The following is a 17,647-nucleotide window of genomic DNA, read 5'->3' on the forward strand; positions in this document are numbered from 1 at the left end:
TCATCACCTCCTTGCTGACCTATTCAATCATTCATTCCTCAGTAGCTCTTTCTTTCCACCCAAGGGGCCATGCCCATCGCTTGTCTTTATGCTCACTTTAACCATTCACCAATAGTTGAACCCTCGTACGTTTTTGACCCATGCAATGATGTTTTCTTTCTTTCTTTCTTTCTTTCTTTCTTTTTTAAATGAGAAAAGGCAATGGTGTTTTCGATTTGGATGAATTATCTTTTTTTTTTCTTTTCCAAATCAGTCAATTCAGAAGTGTCGCAAGTGTTCTCTTGGTCCACGTTACAATTGATGAAGTCTTGCCAAGATGATTAGCATCTTGCCCACTTTTCTTGCAGAACAAATAAAAAAAAAAATCATGTGCTGGTTACTGACCACTTAATAACAATGTCTCAACAGTTATAAATACAATGAGCAATTTTTACTAGCTACATCATGGCTCCTCATTTCGTAAAAGTTTGGATCCTACGACCCATAATAAATTTTATATAATATATATACATATATAGATTACATTGTTAATTATGTTGTTTCACTAACTGCACCATAAAATCTGGCAAGTATTTTGCTTTGCTCGTAGTATGTTGTTGTCAACTATCACTAAGGTTCCGGCACTGGCTCCATTCCATTTTAGAAGTGTTATTTATACATTTAAATTAATATACGAGGAAATCAATTTTCACATTTCGGCGTGTGTCTTGCCCGTGTGTATATTGCGGAATTAAATGCTGACGCTGCCGCAGGTGCAGAGTTGGGTTTGAAGGGGTAAGTTCGTCGGCACAAAAAATCTTCCACCTCTTCGGAATAGGAAGTGGAAGGTCTTGGGATGTTAAATAAAAAGCCAAAAAATCAAAAACAGAAGAGTTAGGTTCTGACAATTATTAGTCAGAATCGATCACACTCAGCCTTTTTGGTACTTGCCCATCGTAGGTTCGTTCCAAGAAAACATCATTAATCCTCACGAAATTTCTGTTTTTACGTGCTTCTTCTGAAACCCTAAATTTTTGTACCCTATAAAACTTGGGATCTCTCCCGCTACGGAGTACTCCCCTATAAAGAGCTTCTGGCCCTCGACTTATCCCAGTTCTCCTGGCGTAGATCTTTCAACACGAAATAAAACAACGAACTTCTGATCATTTTTCACTTTCCCTTCTCCTTTTTCATTTCAGGTCCTCGATTCTGCAGAGCAGAGCATCACCCGTTGAAGAAGGTAGCAACTGTTGCTTCAATGATGCGTGTGTCTCTGTTTACGTATTCACATTTTCCTATTTATATGAAGTCATGCCTGCATAGCGCAACGTTGTCTTGTGAACTTCTCTTACGACTCTGTCTAAATCATTAATTTCTTCAGTGACTTCTAATTGGGCATTTTTCATTCTATCAGCTATGTTCTGTGGTTAGAACTTTCTCTGCAGCGAGAAGCATCTAAAGAGTCCAGTAGGTTTTTTTCAGCAACAGAAAGATGAAGTGATCTTGAAATCTTTTTTCTTTTTCCCCCTATAAGTAAGTTCAGCTCAATTAATATATGTAATTGATCTGGTCGATTGTCCCTGGATTTCTTGAAATGATTTGCAGCTTCTTAAGCGTAGTCTTCCTTTCGCAAAGATATTTTGTTCTTCACGAAATTAAAAGGTCGTTCTAATTATTATTTTTGTCTTTGCAGTTTGATTGGTGTGTATTATTTCTCTTAGCCACTGGTATTTCGGTTTGCTTAGTCTTGTCAAAAAACAATTTCTTGGGATTTACGTTTCAGATGTAATTTTGACACGGGAAAGCTGTCTATGTGTTGCACGAGAATCAGGAACACGATCACAAGAGTCCCATTTTTTTCACCTCTCGTTCCGATTGTGTTCATTTGGTGATTCCATTTCGAATTTGCATTAAGATTAGATGACCTCTTGAGTTAACTTGGCACAGGATGGATCATCAAGGGCATAACCAGCACCCCTCTATGGATCATCATCAACTGCCTTATGCTTCAAACCCATACCAGGCGACCCAAATAAGTGCGACACCGGGATCCGCTGTCACATCAGTTGGGACCATTCAATACAGTGGTCAGCCTGCGGGAGCTCAACTGGGACAACACCAACTCGCTTATCAGCACATTCACCAGCAGCAGCAGCAGCAACTCCAGCAGCAACTCCAAAACTTTTGGGCTAATCAGTACCAAGAAATCGAGAAGGTGACAGATTTCAAGAATCACAGCCTTCCGTTGGCCAGGATCAAGAAGATCATGAAAGCTGATGAGGATGTTCGCATGATATCAGCGGAGGCGCCGGTGATATTTGCGAGGGCGTGCGAGATGTTTATCCTAGAGCTGACTTTGCGTTCTTGGAATCACACTGAAGAGAACAAAAGGAGAACACTTCAGAAGAACGACATTGCAGCAGCAATCACAAGGACTGATATATTTGACTTCTTGGTCGATATTGTGCCGCGTGAGGATCTGAAAGATGAAGTGCTGGCATCAATCCCAAGAGGGACAATGCCTGTGGCAGGGCCTGCTGATGCACTTCCTTATTGTTATATGCCAACTCAGCATGCACCGCAAGTAGGCGCCGCTGGGGTCATAATGGGTAAGCCTGTGATGGACCCGACCATGTATGCCCAACAGTCCCACCCCTACATGCCGCAACAGATGTGGCCACAGCCTCCGGAGCAAAGACAATCTACTCCTGATCGTTAGATGCTGTGTTATGCATGTTAAGGTCAGCTTCGGGCTCTCTCTTTTCTCCCTCCCCCCTTATCTAAGTTTCTTTTACGATCTCGTTTCGGACTTTAATTTCCTGCTTTACCTGTTATTGCATTAGATGCATGGCGGTTTCTGTATGTTTCTGATGTTGGTTGTATTATAAATCTGTTATAGTAAATGTGCTCTGACTTTTCAAAGCGTATATTGTCGGTGCCTATCTCTGACATTATAGTGCTGCCGTCATTATTTGTCCTGGGAGACTGTGAACGTAAATATTTGAATCTCCCCTTCTCGTGCTCTTCTCTTCCAGAAGTTTGTTTCATTTGACCAGCTACAGTTATCTGTGCTCCTTTTGTTTCGTAACGTAAACAATCACATTTCTTTTTCTGCTGATTTTGCGCCTGATTTCTGGCTTGCAGATTACTGGTGCAGTGCGATGAACGCAGGACGTGAAATGGAGGGGGAGGTTGAGAAAGCCCTTGGCACTCAGTAACAGTAGCTTATTATTAGCTTACGGACAAAATAAACCTTACTTATATGTAGATAGTGTGCTCGGGGAATCTTACCTTTGATAAAGTCGGTGTTCTTTAATTGTTTTAGTTTAACTTGCGCTTCCTAAGATAGTAATAAGTTACTCACAGCTGTATAGGAGACTGTCGCTACCTGCTTGAAATTTAGCTTCTTTATCAGTGGAAGGATATATGCAATTTCAGGATTGCACTTTCAATTCCGTTATGATCACAGCCTTGGGCTTCATTATCATATCCAAATTGTCGCATACCACACGCAGGTCATATAATCTCGTCCATTTCTAAAGCAGGCGAAAGAGGCTTTCATTTTAAGCAATCATAGTACTCTGGCCAAAGCCTGAGTTTAACAGTGAGATCTTACATGGTAGATGGCGGGAAACCTTGACACGTACACCAATGCCCCCTTACAAAGGGCCGCGTGAAAGTGAAAATAAAAGAAGGATTCATATAGAAACTTGTTTAGTGCTTTCGAGGAAGCTTGACCTCTTCAAAAATGGCGGAAACCACGGCTTCTATCATTGGATTCCATCAAAGAATGGTGTATCATTTCAACTCGATAGATGTGCAAAACCAGGTACACGACTCATCTAGATCGTCTAGATGAGATTTTACTGGCCTAATTTCCTTTTTCTTTTTTAAATATTATTTTAATGATTTTTTTAATTTTTAATAATGTAAAATACAAGCTAATGTAAACGTTACAAATATTAATTGACGAAATAAATTATATTTGTATTAAAAAAATCTTGATCTAAAATTACAAAAATATAATATCGGAATCTTAACCATCCAAATCTTACTGCATGGTATAGATGAAACGTGCACGGTGCACATGCCTTACCTAAAATGTGCAAATCAACAGCCTGACAGGCCCTGAATGGGCAAGTAATGAAATTATCTTTTTTTTTTTTGGGGGGGTACAAATTAATGAAATTATCAAATTAACGACGATGAATTTTAAAGATGGGTCAGTGGGCCCAGGAAAAGAATCAACAAGACATCGATACCGTCCAGAAGATATCTGCGAATGGATTCAATCATACCATGGCCGCTACGTCAACACCAACTATGAAGCGTCCAAAAATGTGAAAAAGACAGATGCACTGTTAAATTTTGTCATTCTAAACCCCATGATCTTTACATCAACTTGGGTAAATTTGCAGTAACCTGCATAGCTGGAAGAAAGGAAGGTCATAGATTCTTCCTAATAAGGCAAAAACTTGTCAGTTTGTATTCCCCCCTTTCATAACAATTCCTTCAAGGATCCCATCAGTGCCGAAGTTACCAGAAAATTGACAGGGATCAACTGGGCCAGGCAGCTGAAATGAGATGGAAAAATGGCCAGGCGGACAAAGGTTCTGGGTTTGCATCTCAAACACCTGAGAGTACCTGCATACTGTCTTCTCCCCTGTTGTAGTCACTCCCCGTATCAATACTTTACCATCAGTGTCAACTTCACAACTGAAGTCACCTGCAGTGATAACAGATTCGAAGCTCGTCAATATAGAGGGATCTGAGGCTGTAATTTTAACAATACAAGAATTATGATGCATTTCCAAATACACTTTAGGAGCTCTTGTTGACTGCTTTTTTATTTTAAGAATGTTAACCAAAGAGCAGTAACCTACGCATACATACACTGAACATGTTAAGTAACATTTGAACCTTGTCAACCACCCCTCATATGGATGTCTCTAATCTGGAATTGTTTTCACAGGAATTCCTAAATGTTACTGCTACCCAGTGGGCATGCACAATTCCATGGTCACCACAAATTGACGAAGCTACTTCAGCACCAAATTAAAGAACCAAATTACAACAGGTTACACATTCTTTTCCTTTCAGTATTCTTGCCCATTATGGGGGTAGGGCTGGATTGCCACGGGTGGAAGCGATTGGCATTAAATGACTGATAACAGATTCAAAAGCGCTCCCATTGCGAAATCATTTTGTTTAAACGCCTTTATAGCACGCATCAAGACATTAGTGACTTAATTTAATTTGACAAAAGCATGCCCCTTATCCATCCTTAAGATGGAAAAGTTGAAACATGAAACATGAAAAAGAAATTCCTGGAATGCAGATAATCTTTTGCTTACAACCAAATGCCAATTATGTCAGAAGTAAATCATTGATGTCTCACAAGGAACTTACTTTCATCCCTCTTCACTCCAGGGAGAGATACACGGAACAGATATGAGTCGTCGCATTCTCCAATGTCCATAAGTCCCATGATTGGTCCTGCCTGCCTCACAGCTGCACTTCCTGTCAACGCAAATCCTCTCTTCGTAGCAGCCACAATTTCAGACAATTCCTTTTTGGTTGGGTGAGAAGGAAGAAATATCATAGCTGGACCAACTCTCTCAGGGTCAGAGTCTTCTTCAGGTTGCAATGGAGTCATGTAATTAGACATCATATCTGTACCATCATATGGCGCGCCACTCATAGGCGCTGAAGCATGGACATGTTGCAAAGGATCCAAGTTAGCGTAATTTCTTTTACTGCCTCCTGCTTTTTGAGAATTGCAGCTAGACTGGATGGGTGGCATTTTTCCATTATGATCATCCTCTTGTACATCATATTGAGAACTGCCATCAAGAGAAGTATGTGATCTCACAGGACATCTGCTCAGATGGAAATCCTCTAGTCCACTTAGCCTCCTGAACCTTTCAATGTCATCAGGGTTGATGTAAGAGGTTTCTGGGTTGTTAATAAATACAATGTTCTCAATGATTTTAGATCGTTTTTTCGACAGAGATTGAGGATGCAGTTCAGGAGGAAACAAATCAGCATACTGTGGGTACTTGGCAGCACTATGGTGAACTGGACAAGAAATATTACCTTGAAAGAATTGACGCAACAAGGTTAACTTGACAATAACTGATTTATCTGCCTTCTTAAGCACATAGTAGTAGATGTGCTCTAATTCCACAATTCTCATGAAAGAATTTGTTAGTTGATCAGATGTGTATGGAGGAAGCCCCTCAGCTATCCTTTGCAGAACAGATTTTGGGTTCCTCTCCCCTTTAATATTAGGACCAAAGTAGGTGCCCATAATAAAGTACAAGAGAAAACACTGATCATCATTAATTGTTCCCCTTTTTAACTTAGTTGATCCCGGTCCTACTGTAACAGGAGATTCTTCTACAGCCTGAGATGAGCCATCCATTGGAGCAATCCTATATCACAGAAATCCAGATTCTGCAAGGAAATATAAGGGCTAATAATTGAAAAAAAAAAAAGAATTTCAGCTCCTGAAAGCCAATGTTCAGAGGAAAGCATCACTTATCCGATGAAATCTGTGCAAAACTTGGTGGTAAGGGTTGACAAACTTGATCCCCTTCTCACCACCAACTTACACACATCATCTCTATCAAGACTAACAATACTTGCCATTACTACCCCAAAAATCACCGTCACACTTTTGCCATTATCACCAAAACATTGCTTGTCGAGGATGACACCTTCAAGGCTAAAAATACAAGATTTTTCCTCAAACCTTATTCCCTAAGGAGATGTTTGTCTTAGAGCCAGAAACCATTTGCAAATTGAATCCTTTTTTCTATTGAAATTATGTATGAAAATATAAAAGAAAAATAAGAGACCAAGAAGCCGAATAAAGGCACAATATCCCTGCCATGAAGAGGAAGAAATAAGCATACCTAAAGGGAATTACAAAGGAACAACAGGAAATGAGATCAAGCAGCCGAAAAAGAGGGACCGCAAAAGCACTAGCCACCGCCCATTGAAACGTCCCATCAAAATCTTTTGCCAATAAGAATTGGCTTATCCAGGTAAAAATTAGTTGGTAATAGATCTGTCGTCATTGCTGCTATTTGCATCAGATGTTTCAAGACTTAAGCATCAACAAACCATTTGATCAGTTTATCCTTCTATGGTGTTGCCTTTCAGTTTCACACGGCACACACGCTTGAAGCTTCTCTCGTATGCTTGATTTGCAAACTTTCAGCTGAAAGACGATTTCATAACATTTAATAGGCTATATTACAAGATTAAAATTTTACCATCTTAGAAATTAGACAAAGAAGCAAAGCCCATATTCAACAAAGCGAACTGGGAAAATCAATTTATTTATACTAAAGTGACAATCATATCGCCTAAATACGATGGTTAAAGCAACCCCATCACTACAAACGGAATGTCCACTGTCTCAAATCCACCCAAGTTTAGTCTTTTTTCACCCATTTTGCCAACCATAAAAATACAGGGATAAGGCAAAAACCAACAAAATAATTGCTCAGCTCAAAACATAGTGAATGGCCCCAAACATCAATGCAATATCAACTCAAATCCATTAAACGCCAATCCTATCGATGACCCCAAGTCGTACATATAAACACTAGTTCAGATAGAACCAATGCAAATCAATTCTGAAAACAAACAAACAAAATTTCAGTAAATTAAAAAAAAGAAAGGAAAACACTGATGCTATTGGAAGTGAAAAACGTCAACAGGCTCTATCTAGCAGTAGTACAAAACAGCATTCAGAAAAAGGTGGAAGGAATAGTGAAGATTTTATATTAATTGATACAATTCTTGGGCGGTAAAGCACACCCAGTTGATTAAACAACTTTACCACGCTGATATATATTTGAAATACGAGAAGTGAAAAAGAGCTAAGAGTTGTAGGTGCCCTGTTGTGAATAAAATATAATTAGCACGCCAGCACAGACCATGCATTATTTCAAGGCTTCCAACTTTATGGTAATGCAATAGAAAGCGAAGCCAAGCGCCAGAAACTGAAATGTGGAGATGGCGACGCCACCTTTCGTTGGGAGTAGCAGGCAGCGATTTCCGGGAATCGCGTCGTCCGCGGGCATTAAACCCCAAATCCCATCCAAGGTGCATCGATTCGATGGGATCCCGCGGATGCGAAACATAGATATCAGCGGCTTTTGTCATGCCCGTTTTATTAGTAGGTTTTATTCTCGGAATCCGGAACCTATAATTAACGAGTAACTTTTTACTTTTGCCAACTTAAAAAAACCGTGTATGTACTGCTGGTATTTAGTTAATATAAATATAAAATTAGGTTAGCCAAAAATAAAAATGTAGGACCTTTTTTTTTTTTTAATCCTGCACGGAACCTCGGTTTTCACTTGTTTCCTAATACGCCCATAATGACCGAACTCCTCACTTTTTTGAACATCTACTGATAATTCTATTCGAAACATAATACTAAATATAGGGTATGTTTAAAATAATTTATAAGTAGTTTATAAACTGCTATTCAATAGTAATTTACAGGATACAAGACAAGTATGTAAAAAAAATTTGATTTATATGAAATGTGCTTATAAAATTTTTTTACCGTCTTGTCAAACGGGATCATAAACATCATAAGACTAAATATAAACATCTTCAATCTTTAATAAGGATTAAACCTTATTCGCTACTCGAGACTAAAGCCCCGCGACCCATTAGTAATGCATGCTTTGCTTACCACAAGGCGGGCTACAAAGGAACCGACGGGCCACGCCCCGGGCTGAGAAACTTGTTTGTCATTAATGAGCGGTAGTCCGTAGAGCCCATGTGCCAGTAAAGATTTTTTACCCCCACCTAAAATTATATATTTTTCTGCTTCTAAATATAAAAATTTTATATTAGCGTGTATAAAATTTTTATATTTAATATTGGAAGAGTAATATCAAGCCTTAAAAGGAGAAAGCGAGACATGCTTTAAGAACATAAAGTCCTGTGCTTGTTAATGGGCAGCTAGGTCTTGACCGGGGGGGGGGGTCAGGTTGAAGCAGATCACAATAGAATGGAAAAGAATGAAGGGACGGGGATGACTTCTGCATGCTCGGATTGCGACGACTCCGCTTGCTGCGCCATCTGCTTGGGGCCCATGCTTCAGGATTCCTACCTCGACAAATGTTTTCGTACTCTCCTCTCTGCGTTTCATTTTCTTCCCCACTTAGCTTTCTTGGAAGATTGAAATATGAAACTTTGTCCTAAACCTTGTACTTTGTGAGATATTTGACATTATTGTTAGATTTTAATTTGATATCATAGAAAGCGTTGCAGATAGGAACCATTGTTATTGATTAATTGGAGAGAGTGAGGTAGAAGGAGAGTATTTATTGATCAAGGTTCTAGCTTTTCATTATCACCAAAAAAAACAAAAAAAGAGTCTAGCTTTTCATGGGTTTCCCGGTGAAGTTGGGGGGAAAATCTTTAACTTGGGGCTTTGTGGCCTGATAATTTACAGTATTTTTAACTCCGGAAAAACTTTTTTGGACCCAAGAAAGGGGATGGAATTGTTCTAATTCACGGTGGCTTTGTGATACAGACAAGTTTTGCTTCAATTGCATCTCACGCTGGACCAAAGTGGTTGCCGGCAAGCACCGTTCTCCACCTTCTTCTGTAAAATGTCCCCTTTGCAAGGTTTGGTTTAGTCCAAAACATTTCAACTTCTGGAATTCAGTGGTCCATATTTTAATTTTCTCTGGCGATGGCTGTAGCAAAGTGGATATCTCCTATGTTCTGATTCCATGACGAGCGCCTTCTGAGGAATTTTTCAATTGAAAAAAAAATCTCACATTACAGGAATAGATGATAATTTGAAGGTGCATCTGACTTTATATTTAATGTTTGAAATGCAGACAGAAAATTTTTCAATAATTTACGGATTTGATGGAAGTTGTTTTCAGCGGCAATATGTAAATGAGGATTTTGGGGATAGGTCTGTCAGACTGTCTGTGTTAGTTGTCCTTAACTTAAAATTTTTTTGTTGAAATACTTTATATACTTTTATCCTTTGAATTATCTGTGCAGTTTTACCTTATCAAGAGCTCAGAGATATAGATTACAATGCTATTACACTGAACCAGGTCCATCATTGCTTGTCATTAGCCTCATTGTTTACTGCTTAGTAATCAGTTGCTGCCTGTCAGTCACTTGTTTTCTGCCAAAGCATAAATTTCAAGATACTCTTATGTTTCATTGCCCTTTTGGTTAGGTTTCTTGGAGGACGTATTCAATATACCACGGTATTGGAAGTCTCATAGGCATCATCAGCCAAACTGTTGGATACAAAGTTGGCTCAGAAGGGAAATTCAAGCCCTTGTCCAAGTCAGAAAGTTTATCAGCTTGGTTGCCTTTTGCATTGTCTGTGTTCGACAAATATATATCATACGCATCATAACTTACACTTCATTTTGCTTAATATGTAGGAGGAAGACGTTGACATCATTGTGCACCATATTCTGGGAGTAATAAGTGCATCACTGTCGTGGTAAGAATTTGTATGTGTGAAAATTGGAATGGCATGAGCTTAGTGTGGAAAGTTGACGATAATTACTACCCAGGAGAGAGCAAAATCGTCGCATTGTGGCACCTGAAAAGCAACAGGAGGAGTTCAAGATCGCAGTTTCAGAAGCAGCAAGGCCCTTCTTGGCTTCAAGGACCGGCAGATTTGTATACGAGGTGCAACTGTTTCTTGCTTCAGGATTGAATATTGAAGCTTATGATGCAGTTTACATACAACGACTGGGTTGGAGTTCGCCTGGGATAAACACACAGGCGTCTCAGAGTGAACCTGTTGATCGCAATACGGTGACTCCATACTTGTATATATTTGACGCGGACTCTGATGAAGATGAATAGATACTTTTGTTTTCTTTTATCTTTTTTTTTTAATAGTTGTATTAGCCTGTATATTATTTCAAGCAGTTTAAAAGGTTTTGCATATAGTCAGAGTTCTGTTGGATATTATCAGCCAGCAACACAGGCAGATTCTTCAAGAGTTTTACGGGCTAACAAGATTTATCTTCTTTATTATTTCGGTGGATCAAAAACCAGCCCCAACTATTACAAATCATGATAAAAGTTTAGAATAAAAAAGAAATGCGTGCAAGAAGAAAAGTAGATACGATCTTCTTAGATGAATACCCGATAGCAGATCACTAGCAAACATTATAATATCCTCGTGGTTTTAAATTTTTTGGCCATATCTAAAGGGTTATTTCAACGGACCCAACAGAAAAGTGTTGAATTCAATACGCACGCACATTCGATTTAGCCGATAGCGTCAAATGGAATTACTCGGACCGTCGGACGTCCACTACGCAGTAGATGTATTTATCCTTGCTGTTATAACGTAGAGCGCTACAAAATCCTTCTGCGATGGTTGATTAGTAAGATGAGGTGGAAAAAGCAAGGTTTGCTGCCAGAATGACACACCCGGGCATCCTTGTGCCTCACGCCCAAGTACTAGGGACTTGGCGTGCCCAGAGCTTGTTTTCACTTTTCACCTGATGGCCTCACGCACCTGATTTTGTATTTGTTGTTTTCCTTTTATTACCAAAAATAAAGATAAGGTAGAAAAAGGCCTGCATGATCGGGGAAATAGGTATTTAGCAAGACATTCCTGGCTTGCGCATTAGGATTGGTCAGCGAAACTCTGGATAAAGGGGAGAAAAAGAAGAAGAAAGCATATAATGGATCGAGAGTAGTTTCAGTTTCAGAGTTAGGAGGCGAAGAAGGACCTCTGCCTTTTTATCCATTGCTTAATATCATCTCCATTGCCGAAGAAGAGCGTAAATTTCGAGCTACTAGTTAGTCGTAACTGAGCGATTTATCGACGCTGCAACAGACATGGCAACAGTCTCAGACTACGGAGCGTTCATGCAGAAATTCATTCTCCCACGAAGTTCTTCCTCCCATGGTCTTCCGTTAAGTTCTCTTACTTTTGCAGTCAAAGAACTGTAAGTTCTGTCCCTCTCTCTTGATTAACGGAATATTCGAATTATTAGACCTCATTTTTTACTGATCTCGAAGCCGTCTTGAGTAAACTAAGCTCCTCAATGGAAGATTTTAAGTGCGTGAGTCGTTTGTTTCATTAACTCTCTCTTGAAATCCTGCTGCCAACAGATTTGATGTGGAGGGGCATGTGACTGGATTTGGGAATCCTGACTGGGCGAGAACTCATCCGGTGGCTTCATCCACTTCTCCAGCTGTATCAGCTCTCCTAAACGCAGGTGCCACTTGTGTCGGTACAACTGTCATGGACGAAATGGCTTACAGGTTCCAATTCCCGCACTCAACCCAATTATCTATGCTTTCTAGTCAGTAAGAACTGTGTTCTAATTTCTCCGGTTTATCTATCTTCATGGCCATGAGTTTCTAAAAGTCTGTGATTTTAACATATCTGATGTAGAAATTTATGTAACTAAACCCAGATTTCTGAGTCAGAAAATTCAGTGAAGAAACTGCTCATGTGTGTAATTGTATCCTTCCTGGTCAGGCGTGTAACTTGAGTATCCGGAACGTCTGTTGAAACATATATCTGAGTATTTTTATTTGGCAGTATAAATGGAGAGAATATACACTATGGCACACCCAGGAATCCTTGTGCGGCGGATAGGGTGCCTGGGGGTTCTTCTAGCGGCTCTGCTGTTGCAGTTGGTGCAAAGCTTGTAGATTTCTCCTTAGGTAAGCTGTTCTTCCTTGTATAATTTCTGGCATCTCTTGGCTCGTTATTTGAACTACAAAATTCTTTGTACGATAGGAACTGACACCGGTGGAAGTGTGAGAGTGCCGTCTTCATATTGTGGGATTTTTGGGTTTCGTCCTTCTCACGGAACTGTTTCAACATCAGGAGTTATTCCCATGGCACAGAGTTTTGACACTGTGGGTAAGAAACCGCAAATTTGGTAGCTTTCTTAAAAGTTTAGTTTATAGTGACTGCGACGTGGAATTTGGTGACCAAAAACTTTTCTCGGCCAATGGTAATAGAACTGATGAGGGAATTGGGTGATTAATTTGGGGAATAGATAAAAGAGTTATTGCTTGGTTTATTCAATATGCATGTTTCTGAATGGTTTTATGTGCTTATTTCACGTGTTTGTTCAGAATCAGTTACTCCAAATACACAGCTTATGAAAATAGGAGTGCATATTTGCTCTAGACATCTGGGAAAAAAATCATGGTCTTGAAGAAGAAAAAGTAAGAAGGATTGGATTTATTCATGGTCTTGAACAAGAAGAAGTAAGAAGGATTGGGTTTATCTTTCTCTTTAAAATCATTGGTCTGAATTTTCAGTCTGCTTACTTCTTTCCCTTAACTGTACGGTGAGCATAAATTGCCTTATAATACTAGCTTCACAAGTTGTAGAGCTCTTTTCTTGGAGTGTCATCGTTTTCATTCCAACTTCACATCCAGGATGGTTTGCTAGGGATCCCGTGATTTTGAGCAGAGTCGGACGTGTTCTTCTGCAATTGCCTGAAGCAGCATCTGTCAGACCCACTCACGTTATTATCGCAGACGATTGTCTTCAGCTGTCAAGCATTCCACACAATCTAGTTGCGCAAATTCTCATTAAAGCGGTTGAAAAGTTATGTGGAGGTTAGCATGTATATAAATTAATTATAGGTGATTTGCTATATAGATAATAGTTGTAATTGCTCGTTAACAACTCACAAATATGCATGCATATACATATATATACAAAAATACATATATATTCTTTGGAAGGTGGGGGTCATTGCATTTATGTGCCCTTCTGCAGTATCATCTTGAGAATGGTATTAGTTTTGAATCCAAGTCAAATGCTTTTCTTTTTTCTCCTACGTAGATGAGGTATTGAAGCATGAAATCTTGGGCGACTTTGTAAAGGACAGGGTTCCAACTCTAAGTCATTTCATGATGGCTAATAGCCAATCAGACCAAGTATATAACATTCCATCTCTGGCAGCCCTTTCGACTGCCATGCGATTACTTCAGAGGTGTACTTCTTACGTCAGTCCTTGGTCTCATCTATGTTGTGCCTTTCTTGTGTATTGTGGACTGCCTTGAATTGAAATCTGTTGTCTTGCTTTATACCGCATCACACGTAGGTACGAATTCAAGAATAACCACGGTGAATGGGTCCGTACAGTGAAACCTGAGTTAGGTCCAGGAATATCTGAACGTGTATCAGAAGCCCTAAGGACAACAGGGGAAAACATTGATCTCTGTCGGTCAGTTAAAGAGGAAATGCGTGAAGCTCTTTCTGCTCTTCTTGGGGTACTCTTTCTTCTCTGACATTTATATGTGGAGTCTCTATTCTTATTCATTTTTGGCTTGCTCAGTTGCCAAATTCCGTATATATTCGGCCTTCTGTCAGACTTAAATTTCTTCTCACGCACTGCTAGAGAATTACCTTGTTTGGATTTTGAACTAGCGGTGGAAAGATAAGGGAGACACTCGTTATCTCATTTGTATTTTTGATGGTTGGGCCCTCGCGGCGAAACACAAACGTACACATTATTTTCATTAAAAATGTCATTTTCTCTTCGAAAATTTCAGGATTTTGGTGTGCTTGTCATTCCCACTGTCCCAGGGCCACCGCCAAGAGTAGGAACAAATACGCCTGACCTGGAAACTTTTCGTGCAAAGGCTTTTGCCCTGTTATCCATTGCTGGAGTATCGGGATGCTGCCAGGTTCGCTTTATTTTTGAATCACACAAACTACGATTTTATTGATAACTTGCGTAATTTGTGCTTCTTTGTCTTGCAGGTTAACGTACCGATGGGGATGCATGAAGACCTTCCCATATCAATTTCTCTCGTGGCCAGACACGGTGCAGATGGGTTCTTGCTTAATCTTGTTGAGCGTCTTTATGACCTCCTTCAACAGGAGATCACGCCGTCTTCCCAATAAAAAGCTTGCTTATGATATCGTTAATAACATCTGATAATACCAGATTTGATAACATTTTAAGAGTTTTAAAACTAGTGTAGTTTTGGCGTAATATATTGTACAACTTTATATGTGAATTGAGCTATGCGCTTTCACAGAGGAATCAGCAACTTCACGAAAATCATCTCCCCCTGCTGTCGCATTGTGCGAATAGTTTCCAGGAGAATCGCCCTTCCAACCTAGCAGTACAGAAAATCACATGTATTGCTGAGATACATATATATACCTCTCTTAAGCTTTAAGCCTGGCAGGGAAGACTTCCCTCTTGAAAGTTTTAACGTTGATGGTGAACTCCTGTCAACCCTTTTTTTCTTTTTTGCCAACCCTGTCAGCTTACATATATCTTTCAAATACCAAGATCTACCTACTATCCCCTCGATACCGACAGATATAGATACGGAGATCTGGTGGATATGGTAAGGTGTCTAATATGCTATATTTGTATATTATCGATTAATAAGTGGTTTAATGTTTTTCTGCCAACAAATAGTTTCACAACACTTTGGTTAGAAAAAACTAGTTTAATAACACATAAAATTATAATTATATACCGCATTTTTGATTTATTAATTATCTATTTACTTGTTCGATTGTGTGTTTATGCATTTGTTGAATATAACTATTCAAACACACGCTTTCTCTCTCTCCCTCTCTCTCTCTCTCTATATATATATATATATCCATAACAGAATAGATACTAGTCTCTTGCGTTTCTACGTAGACAAAAACAAACGTTTATTTTCTTAAGCTTCGCATTTACAGATAAGCTGAATTACAGACTCATTCCCCTGGCTGAACAAAACATGTTTTTAGAGGACAGTATGCACTTATCTTCAACCATTTACAACAGTTCCGCCTGCAGAAAACGTCGTCTGTGTTAGAAAACCCAGATAAAGTGCAGCCCCCGTAAAAACCGTAAATGACTAGAAGTGTATATATTACCGTTGGGGTGAAGGACTTGGCCAGTAATGTAAGAGGAGCAATGATTGCAGGCAAGAAATACATAGGAGGGAGCAACCTCGATCGGCTGGCCAGCTCTCTTCATTGGCACCTGAGCTCCAAATTGTGCCACTTCTTCCTCCTTGAAGGAAGCTGGTATTAAGGGAGTCCAGATGGGTCCCGGGGCAACCCCGTTGACTCTTATTCCCCTGCTCACCAGTTGAAGGGACAGACCCCTCGTAAACGCCACAATCGCACCCTTCGTCGCTGTATAGTCCAGTAATTTGGCGTTTCCTTTGTATGCATTCACTGATGTGGAGTTGATGATGCTGCTTCCTTCCTTCATGTGCTTCAGGGCATGCCTGCGCCAGTGAAATTTATTGGTTTACGTATTCTCCTGCGAAATCCTAAATCAAATCTGATCATTTAATTTGTTTGTTTGTTTTACCTGGTCACGAAGAAATAGGAGAAGATATTAGTTCTGAACACCCTCTCGAGCCTTTGCTCGTCAATCTCCTCCACAGATCCAGCCTCGTACTGCTCAGCCGCATTATTGATCAGAATGTCAATCCGGCCAAACGCTTTGACGACCTCATCCACTACTTTCTTGCAGTTCTCATCAAAACCCAGGTCAGTCGGTATGGCTATGGGCTCCCTGGCGTCCGCTGTTTTTGCCTTCTTGATCATTTCAAGCGTGTCCTCGGCGTCCTTGTCTTCACATCCCTTCACATATGTGAAGGCCACAATGGCACCCTCCAAGGCAAACACATTGCACACGGCTCGCCCAATCCCAGAGTCCCCGCCGGTAATTAGTGCCACCTTCCCCTAAGACATTCAAACAAGTTCGTATCATGGCCTGGCCATCGAGAAAGAGAAAATTATGAGTACACAAGAACTCTTCATGTATTTGCAGACACACGCATACTTGGAGTTTATTTGAGGGCTTGTAGTCGGGGCTGGTGAATTGAGGTATCGGATTCATGTCACGCTCTTTTCCAGGGAGCTCGTCTTGCTTCTGCGTGGGAAATTTCTGATCACCGGAAGCCATCCTGTAGACACGACCAGATTTTGTGAACAGAGGGACGGGGGTCTTTCCGGAGTGATGGGAGTGGGGTTTAGATGGTGGGTTTGTGCTGGTTATGGATCCGGAACAAGCAATGAGGCGATCTCAGATGGCTGCACGGGTGATTGTAATTGCACCATGGTGAGCTTAAATGGAGAATTTGAACATGCCACGCGCCGACTAACGGCCCATGGAGTTGTCTACGTGTCGTGTTATTCGCATGCATCGGACACGTCTGAAGACCAGAGCATTGGTTTGAACTCTGCCAACAAAGTTGTAAGGAGGTCTTCTGTTGGAATTTTGTGCCTAAGTTGAATTGAATTAAACCAGTCCAGAAGAATTTATTTTCAATTTAAATGACATATATTCTCCATTTTCTATATTAATTATGAACAGATAATAAATAATATAATATACTATGGACAAAAACCGGTTACGTAGATCTAATGGCGTGCCAACAAATCTTAAAAATAAAATTTGGGACATGATTCAAGAAGGAATGAATGACCAGCAAGACATCATCGGAATAGATACTCTTGATTTCTTTTATGTTTTTTTATATTATTTTTTAATAGTTATATTAGCCTGTATATTATTTCAAGCAGTTTAAAAGGTTTTGCATATAGTCACAGTTCTGTTGAATATTATCAGCCAGCAACACAGGCAGATTCTTCAAGAGTTTTACGGGCTAACAATATTTATCTTCT

The 17,647-nt window shown here is 39.9% G+C and overlaps 5 protein-coding genes across 13 annotated transcripts; 3 read left to right on the top strand and 2 right to left on the bottom strand.

Moving 5' to 3' along the window:
- The first annotated feature begins 815 nt into the window (after positions 1-815).
- Positions 816-3,439, top strand: LOC114728186 (nuclear transcription factor Y subunit C-9). Of its 4 annotated transcripts, XM_028915058.1 has the most exons (5): positions 816-939; positions 1,179-1,219; positions 1,763-1,826; positions 1,927-2,720; positions 3,124-3,439. In XM_028915058.1, the coding sequence occupies exon 4, from the start codon at positions 1,928-1,930 to the stop codon at positions 2,696-2,698; it is 771 nt and encodes a 256-aa protein (XP_028770891.1). In that variant the 5' UTR covers positions 816-939; positions 1,179-1,219; positions 1,763-1,826; position 1,927; the 3' UTR covers positions 2,699-2,720; positions 3,124-3,439. The 4 variants fall into 4 exon arrangements, with proteins under 4 accessions (XP_028770891.1, XP_028770889.1, XP_028770890.1 ...); XM_028915056.1 differs by lacking the exon at positions 1,763-1,826; XM_028915057.1 differs by lacking the exon at positions 816-939 and having other exon boundaries at positions 952-1,219.
- Positions 3,440-4,243: 804 nt separating this feature from the next.
- Positions 4,244-8,120, bottom strand: LOC114728181 (increased DNA methylation 2). Of its 4 annotated transcripts, none has more exons than XM_028915048.1 (4): positions 8,021-8,120; positions 6,897-7,204; positions 5,389-6,435; positions 4,244-4,705 (listed from the first exon to the last, which is right to left on the bottom strand). In XM_028915048.1, exons 3-4 carry the CDS (start codon positions 6,401-6,403, stop codon positions 4,458-4,460), a joined length of 1,263 nt encoding a protein of 420 aa, XP_028770881.1. In that variant the 5' UTR covers positions 6,404-6,435; positions 6,897-7,204; positions 8,021-8,120; the 3' UTR covers positions 4,244-4,457. The 4 variants fall into 4 exon arrangements, with proteins under 4 accessions (XP_028770881.1, XP_028770879.1, XP_028770880.1 ...); XM_028915046.1 differs by having other exon boundaries at positions 7,929-8,120; XM_028915047.1 differs by having other exon boundaries at positions 7,832-8,120.
- An 811-nt stretch (positions 8,121-8,931) lies between these two features.
- Positions 8,932-17,618, top strand: LOC114728185 (uncharacterized). 3 transcript variants are annotated; one of them, XM_028915052.1, is made up of 8 exons: positions 8,932-9,137; positions 9,548-9,642; positions 9,861-9,940; positions 10,033-10,088; positions 10,217-10,329; positions 10,431-10,492; positions 10,566-10,894; positions 17,497-17,618. In XM_028915052.1, the coding sequence occupies exons 1-7, from the start codon at positions 9,020-9,022 to the stop codon at positions 10,861-10,863; spliced, it is 822 nt and encodes a 273-aa protein (XP_028770885.1). In that variant the 5' UTR covers positions 8,932-9,019; the 3' UTR covers positions 10,864-10,894; positions 17,497-17,618. The 3 variants fall into 3 exon arrangements, with proteins under 3 accessions (XP_028770885.1, XP_028770884.1, XP_028770886.1); XM_028915051.1 differs by lacking the exon at positions 17,497-17,618 and having other exon boundaries at positions 8,933-9,137; positions 10,566-11,002; XM_028915053.1 differs by lacking the exon at positions 17,497-17,618 and having other exon boundaries at positions 8,933-9,131; positions 10,566-11,002.
- LOC114728179 (amidase 1) lies at positions 11,527-15,059 on the top strand. The gene is made up of 9 exons (XM_028915043.1): positions 11,527-11,963; positions 12,130-12,282; positions 12,566-12,690; positions 12,767-12,892; positions 13,420-13,602; positions 13,832-13,982; positions 14,094-14,262; positions 14,545-14,679; positions 14,756-15,059. The coding sequence occupies exons 1-9, from the start codon at positions 11,854-11,856 to the stop codon at positions 14,897-14,899; spliced, it is 1,296 nt and encodes a 431-aa protein (XP_028770876.1). The 5' UTR covers positions 11,527-11,853; the 3' UTR covers positions 14,900-15,059.
- LOC114728184 (NADPH-dependent aldehyde reductase 1, chloroplastic-like) lies at positions 15,764-16,925 on the bottom strand. The gene is made up of 4 exons (XM_028915050.1): positions 16,803-16,925; positions 16,326-16,702; positions 15,881-16,239; positions 15,764-15,794 (listed from the first exon to the last, which is right to left on the bottom strand). The coding sequence occupies exons 1-4, from the start codon at positions 16,923-16,925 to the stop codon at positions 15,772-15,774; spliced, it is 882 nt and encodes a 293-aa protein (XP_028770883.1). The 3' UTR covers positions 15,764-15,771.
- Positions 17,619-17,647: the final 29 nt, after the last annotated feature.

Source organism: Neltuma alba, unplaced genomic scaffold, assembly GCF_004799145.2.
Source record: "Neltuma alba isolate B1F8T4 unplaced genomic scaffold, ASM479914v2 tig00012522_pilon, whole genome shotgun sequence".
In the NCBI taxonomy this organism is placed as follows: Eukaryota; Viridiplantae; Streptophyta; class Magnoliopsida; order Fabales; family Fabaceae; genus Neltuma; species Neltuma alba.

Coding starts and splice junctions, on each gene's coding strand:
- LOC114728185 (XM_028915052.1), top strand. CDS start 9,020: ATGGAAAAGAATGAAGGGACGGGGATGACTTCTGCATGCTCGGATTGC. Junction 10,089..10,216: donor ATGCTATTACACTGAACCAG/GTCCATCATTGC, acceptor CCTTTTGGTTAG/GTTTCTTGGAGGACGTATTC. Junction 10,330..10,430: donor AAATTCAAGCCCTTGTCCAA/GTCAGAAAGTTT, acceptor CTTAATATGTAG/GAGGAAGACGTTGACATCAT.
- LOC114728181 (XM_028915048.1), bottom strand. CDS start 6,403: ATGGATGGCTCATCTCAGGCTGTAGAAGAATCTCCTGTTACAGTAGGA. Junction 4,706..5,388: donor TGGAGTGAAGAGGGATGAAA/GTAAGTTCCTTG, acceptor TTATCACTGCAG/GTGACTTCAGTTGTGAAGTT.
- LOC114728186 (XM_028915058.1), top strand. CDS start 1,928: ATGGATCATCAAGGGCATAACCAGCACCCCTCTATGGATCATCATCAA.
- LOC114728184 (XM_028915050.1), bottom strand. CDS start 16,925: ATGGCTTCCGGTGATCAGAAATTTCCCACGCAGAAGCAAGACGAGCTC. Junction 16,240..16,325: donor TCCTATTTCTTCGTGACCAG/GTAAAACAAACA, acceptor TCACTGGCGCAG/GCATGCCCTGAAGCACATGA. Junction 15,795..15,880: donor CCAAGTCCTTCACCCCAACG/GTAATATATACA, acceptor CGTTTTCTGCAG/GCGGAACTGTTGTAAATGGT.
- LOC114728179 (XM_028915043.1), top strand. CDS start 11,854: ATGGCAACAGTCTCAGACTACGGAGCGTTCATGCAGAAATTCATTCTC. Junction 11,964..12,129: donor ACTTTTGCAGTCAAAGAACT/GTAAGTTCTGTC, acceptor TGCTGCCAACAG/ATTTGATGTGGAGGGGCATG. Junction 12,691..12,766: donor GCTTGTAGATTTCTCCTTAG/GTAAGCTGTTCT, acceptor TTTGTACGATAG/GAACTGACACCGGTGGAAGT.